Here is a 6,271-nt window from a genome sequence, read left to right as displayed (position 1 = left end):
TGCTTTGTCCTTAGCAGGTATTATTTTGGCAAGTGTTTTCATTTATGTATTAAACACATGGCTTCCCCCCCTCTTATAGATAGATAACCTCTATTGCCCTTTCTTTGCTGTGGGCACAACTGGCACACATTAAGAACGAAATTCCGTTGCCTGCTCTCAAAAGTGTACACACAGATAACACACACGTGAACATGCTATCCAGTGATGGCGAACCTTTCAGAGACCGAGTGCCCAAACTGCGACCCAAAACCCACTTATGTATCGTCGGGGGCTGGTTTGGCGTGGCCCATTGGGTGGGCGTGGCTGCAATGGTAATGGTGTTCAATCAATTCCAACTTTGCGAGATCTTTTTTTTTTCTCGTGCGAGAAGTTAAAATCGAAACTTTTTTTTTCTTTGCACACAGCAGCGGAGGCCTAAAGCGAAAAGGTTTTATAAAATCCAGCTGAAGGGCTAGGACTGCGGCGATGGCGCACGTGCCCAAACAGAGGGCTCTGTGTGCCACCTATGGCACCCGTGCCATAGGTTCGCCACCACAGCTAACTACATATGAAATGAAATGAACCTTTATTGTCAAAAGTACAACTATGTGTACATTGAGATTAGCTGAGCCTCCCTTTGTGTTCCCACCCCCCCAACACAGTGACAACAAACCCTCCATCTTACTACGTATTTTAACTTATGTTAAAATACTATGTATTTTAACTTATTGTTATAGTTTTTGGGCATCTTGTTTAATCTCTTTTAATTTTTGTATTCTTGTCTTTTAACATGTATCGCCCTGTTCACCGCCCTGAGTCCTTCGGGAGAAGGGCGGTATACAAATAAAATTATTGTTATTATTATTATTACACCATGTGAACCAACTACACCACACATGTACGTGCATACCTATATATCTCTTGTAACTAAAGCGGCTCCCAATCAAAAGCCAAAGCAGGGTAAAAGACATATTAAAACTATATATAAAAAAAAACCAGCTAACCACATTGAAAATAATAAAAACCCGGTGCTACCTCATCAAACATCTGATCTGCAGTAACCTCACATTATCCCAAGCCAGGCCTTCAAAGCTTTCCAAAAGGCGAGGAAGGTAAGAGGCCTGTCAAATTTCAGGGGGCAGAGTTTCCATAGGGCAGGGGGCTGCCACCGAAAAGGCAGGCTTCCTAGCTCCCAGCCGATGACAATATTTGGGGGAAAGGACTCGAAGCTGCACGCCCAACCTATCGGATCTGGTAGGATGGGTTAGATGTCCTTAGGGAAAGAGGGTCCCACCGATCACCTGACTCCGGCGTTGGCCATGTTTGGGCTAATAATTGGCGCAACCCCCAGCCAATGAGCGTGTAAGGAAAGTTGATAAGATTGAGGACAGATGGTTGGTGGGGCAGAGGAAAAGAGGTGGTCCTCGAGTTATGTCCACAATTGAACCCAACATTTTACCTCACTAAGGGAAACGTGAATTGGCCCCATTTTAGGACTTCCCTTGCCACCGTTGTTAAGTGAAGCATTGCATTTATTTAGTTAGTAACCCGGCTGTTAGGTGACTCTGGGTTTCGCCATTGACTTTGCTCGTCAGAAGGTCGGAGCGCTTGACCGTGGGGATGCTGCGGCGGTCGCAAGTGTGAATAGCAGTTCATAAGCCCGTTTTTCGATGCCGTGGTAAGTCGAGAGGACTACCTGTAGTTCAGCTGAACGGTGGAAAGGACGTGGAGTTAACTGCTACAAAATCTTCCTCTGTTGGGACTGCAATTTGTACAACACCCACTTGACTGTAGCCTTCCCACCTAGCCGAAGCCATGGGTCCAGGAGGAGCCTTAAATCAGAGCTCCCCAACCTATGGGCCGCGACCCACTACCAGCCCGTGGCCTTTTGGCCACCAGAGTAGCTGGCTAGCACGTGCGCGCATGTTTATGCGCTCACCTCTTGCGCCAGCACTAGACGAGCCTTGCGCGGTGCTAGCAGCCCCATTTGCGGAGCACGCATGCTCACGGCCCTGCACACACACATACGCGCAAGCACCTTAGCATTCATGCACATGTGCACACATAAAGGTGCCTCTCTCCCACTGGGCTGCCGAGAAAGGTTGGGGACCCCTGTCCTAAATCATGGACTTGCCCACCAGAAAACAAAACACAACGTTTGAATGAGTGAATCCAGTGTGTCTGTTGTAACTATCTCTTCCCAGACAAAGTATTAAACATTCCCGGGTTCAGCTTTTGTTCATTTCACTCACACAGCCCTGGAAAATAGCCACCGTCAAATTACACTGCACCGAAACACCATCGGCTCTCGAGAATACACGGAGAGCACTCAGTGAATTTGAAATAACACCCAAGACTTTTACCGGCGGCTACAATGTGTTTCAAACACTGGTCAGAGGGACTGAAGCCATGATGTCTGGCTCCAAAGGCAATTCAAAAAGAGTGGGTGGGCTTCATTTTATCCCATTTTATCCCCCAAAGTTCTTGCTTCGTCGATTCACAAGACTGTTTGTTCCTCTTGTCTGATAGTTGGTAATGGGATTTGGGACCCAACTTCCTTTAGATGTAGGTGATATTTTTCCTTTTGTTTCCTTACAGTAACTTAGTTCCTTAGGCAAAGATGATCGATCCCACCTTAGGAAAAATGATCCCATCTCTCCTCAAGGGATCAACCCACAGGTGACTGGGCAACAGACTATGGCACTCACTTCATCAAAGGCCACAAGACTGAAGTCCCAGAGAACACGGCTAGACTAGACTAGGCTAGGCTAGGCTAGGCTAGGCTAGACTAGAATATAGAAGAGTTCGAAGGGACCCTGGAGGTCATCTAGTCCAACCCCCTGCTCAGGCAGGAAACCCTATATACCATTTCAGACAAAATGATTGTCCAATCCCTTCTTTAAAACTTCCAGTGTTGGAGCATTCACAATTTCTCGAGGCAGGCTCTTCCACTGGTTAATTGTTCTGTCAAGAAATTTCTCCTTAGTTCTAGGTTGCTTCTCTCCTTGATTAGTTTCCATCCGTTGCTTCTTGTCCTGCCTTCGGGTGCTTTGGAGAATAGCTTGACTCCCTCTTCTTTGGGGCAGCCCCTGAGATATTGAAACACTGCTATCATGTAACACACACACACACACACACACACACACACACACACACACACACACACACGTCCTTCTTTTCATTAAACTGGACATACCCAGTTCCAGCAACCGTTTTTTATATTGTCCATATGTTTCAACAAACCGCCTATACAGAGACACGACTAGCACATTTGAGCAATATTTATTTGTCGCAGGAAGCATCAGGCACTGTGTCCATAATTTTGCTGATTTCAGCTCTGCATTGCCTTGGTCTGAACTATGCAAGATGCTTCTGAGTAACCAAATCAGCAACTGCTGGGAATTAGCCCAACACCTTCATAGGAAATATAGCAATAATGTCAAGACTTGACATTTGAGAGTTTGGTGCCTTTCTATGTACTTGGTTTGCACAAGCAAGAGCTGTTTCTGCTATCCTAAGTACAGAAAACTGAATGTGTGAAGTCATGCCAGGGAAAGCTTAAGATGGTTTGATTTGCAGCTGTTGAATGCTTCCTTCAGCCAGAGGCAGCACGAGAAACAGCATAGTGACGACTAAAGAGTTGATTGCTTTAACAAAAATCAAAAGTTACAGCTCCCAGTGCAGGTAGTCCTCAGTTTACGACCACAATTGAGTCCAAAATTTCGTTCACTAAGTGAGCACGCTAAGTGAATTTTGCCCCATTTTATGACCTTTCTTGCCAAAGTTGTTAAGTGAATCTCTGCAATTGTTAAGGTAGTAACATGGTTGTTAAGTGAACCTGGCTTCCCCATTGACTTTGCTTGTCAGGAGGTCACAAAAGGGGATCACATGACCCCCGGGACACTGCAACCATCATATCTATGAACCAGTTGCCAAACGTCTGAATTTTGATTACATGGCCATGGGATGGGGCAACGGTTGTGTCAAAAATGGTCAGAAGTCAGCTTTTTCAGTGCCGTTGTAACTTCAGACGGCCAACTAAACAAATGATTGTAAGCTGAGAACTACCTTTATATGTTCGAATCACAGAGTGATAGTGTATGTATTGATCTAATTAATATAGCATCCTGTCTCAGAGCGGTGACTGAGTATACACATACACACACAAAAACATACACACACAAATACAATACAATACAATACAATACAATACAATATACTGTACACATACTGTATAACGGAGTCCCAACAGGAAATCAATGAGATTAGTTCTATCTCGCCTTGCACCTTGATTAGGTTCTACCTGGCGAACTTTTAAATAGTATTTGTTTCTCCATCCAAGCTCTTCTGAGTGTGGGGCTTGCTAATTTAAACATAGGCGGAATAAATACTGGAAGAGAACAATTCCATTGAGGAGTCCACAAAGAATAAAATTGCAAATATAAACGTCCTCTCGAATCTTTAATATCTATATTTACATAGATGCTAAAGCTTAATTTATATAGTTGAGTATCTATATTTACATAGACGCTAAAGCTTAATTTATATAGTTGAGTATCTATATTTACATAGACGCTAAAGCTTAATTTATATAGTTGAGTATATTTACATAGATGCTAAAGCTTAATTTATATAGTTGAGTATCTATATTTACATAGATGCTAAAGCTTAATTTATATAGTTGAGTATCTATATTTACATAGATGCTAAAGCTTAATTTATATAGTTGAGTATATTTACATAGATGCTAAAGCTTAATTTATATAGTTGAGTATCTATATTTACATAGATGCTAAAGCTTAATTTATATAGTTGAGTATCTATATTTACATAGACGCTAAAGCTTAATTTATATAGTTGAGCATCTATATTTACATAGACGCTAAAGCTTAATTTATATAGTTGAGCATCTATATTTACATAGACGCTAAAGCTTAATCTATATCGTTTAGAATAGATTCTAAATCTAAACTACATCAGAACCGCTCCGGGGAAGCTATAACAATGGCGCCGAGAAGCCTTTTCTCTGGGGGGTTAGGTCTACCCACAGCTGATTGGCTAGTTTGAAACGCACCGCGCAGCCTGAATTGGACAGCCTTTATTATGCAAAGGAACAATGGGAGTGACTTAGCTTGCAAGTTTTCCTTCTGGTCGGAAAGCTGCCTACATAAACCTTCCGCCCGTTCAGTCAGCGAACGCTTTCTTCTTTCAGCTTCTGGCGGCTCGTTTCTTTTGCTAAGATGTCCGGCCGCGGGAAAGGAGGCAAAGGCTTGGGGAAAGGAGGCGCCAAGAGGCACCGGAAAGTCCTTCGCGATAACATCCAGGGCATCACCAAGCCGGCCATCCGCCGTCTGGCTCGCCGCGGAGGCGTGAAGCGTATCTCGGGCCTGATCTACGAGGAGACCCGCGGCGTCCTGAAGGTCTTCCTGGAGAACGTGATCCGCGACGCCGTCACCTACACCGAGCACGCCAAGAGGAAGACGGTCACGGCCATGGACGTGGTCTACGCCTTGAAGCGCCAGGGCCGCACGCTCTACGGCTTCGGCGGCTAAAGCTTTTCGAAAACCAACTCAAAAAAAAAGGCCCTTTTAAGGGCCACTCAAATTTTCTTTTAAAATAGCTGTTGGTCACGATTTAAATTTCAAAAGGAAAACTGGGTCTTAAAGAGGAGTTAACTATAAAATAAAGAAAATGTGGCAAGACTCGGCGGGCCACCGAGTCTGCCGTCAATTTTATGTTTCCACGTTAACTATTACTAGTGGGTTTTTTTTAAGCTTCTATACAGCTATTATTATTATTCTTATTTATTTTATTTTATTTTATTTTATTACATTTCTATACCGCCCTTTCCCGAAGGACTCAGGGCGGTTTACAGGGTGATTAAAAAACCAAAATACAAAAGTTAAAAACAAATTATTATTTTATTTTATTACATTTATATACCGCCCTTTCCCGAAGGACTCAGGGCGGTTTACAGGGTGATTAAAAAACCAAAATACAAAAGTTAAAAACAAATTATTATTATTATTTTATTTTATTACATTTATATACCGCCCTTTCCCGAAGGACTCAGGGCGGTTTACAGGGTGATTAAAAAACCAAAATACAAAAGTTAAAAACAAATTATTATTATTATTTTATTTTATTACATTTATATACCGCCCTTTCCCGAAGGACTCAGGGCGGTTTACAGGGTGATTAAAAAACCAAAATACAAAAGTTAAAAACAAATTATTATTATTATTTTATTTTATTACATTTATATACTGCCCTTTCCCCGAAGGACTCAGGG

General features: G+C 42.7%; 1 protein-coding gene across 1 annotated transcript; it reads left to right on the top strand.

Annotated features, from left to right (window-relative positions):
- The first annotated feature begins 5,212 nt into the window (after window positions 1-5,212).
- Window positions 5,213-6,045, top strand: LOC308676153 (histone H4). The gene has a single exon (XM_081341902.1). The coding sequence runs from the start codon at window positions 5,220-5,222 to the stop codon at window positions 5,529-5,531; it is 312 nt and encodes a 103-aa protein (XP_081198028.1). The 5' UTR covers window positions 5,213-5,219; the 3' UTR covers window positions 5,532-6,045.
- Window positions 6,046-6,271: the final 226 nt, after the last annotated feature.

Source organism: Vipera berus (genome assembly GCF_964194415.1).
Source record: "Vipera berus genome assembly, chromosome: W".
In the NCBI taxonomy this organism is placed as follows: Eukaryota; Metazoa; Chordata; class Lepidosauria; order Squamata; family Viperidae; genus Vipera; species Vipera berus.
This window is presented reverse-complemented; position numbering and strand designations above follow the sequence as displayed.

Bases quoted from the DNA above. Each gene is read 5' to 3' on its own strand.
- LOC308676153 (XM_081341902.1), top strand. From the start codon at position 5,220: ATGTCCGGCCGCGGGAAAGGAGGCAAAGGCTTGGGGAAAGGAGGCGCC.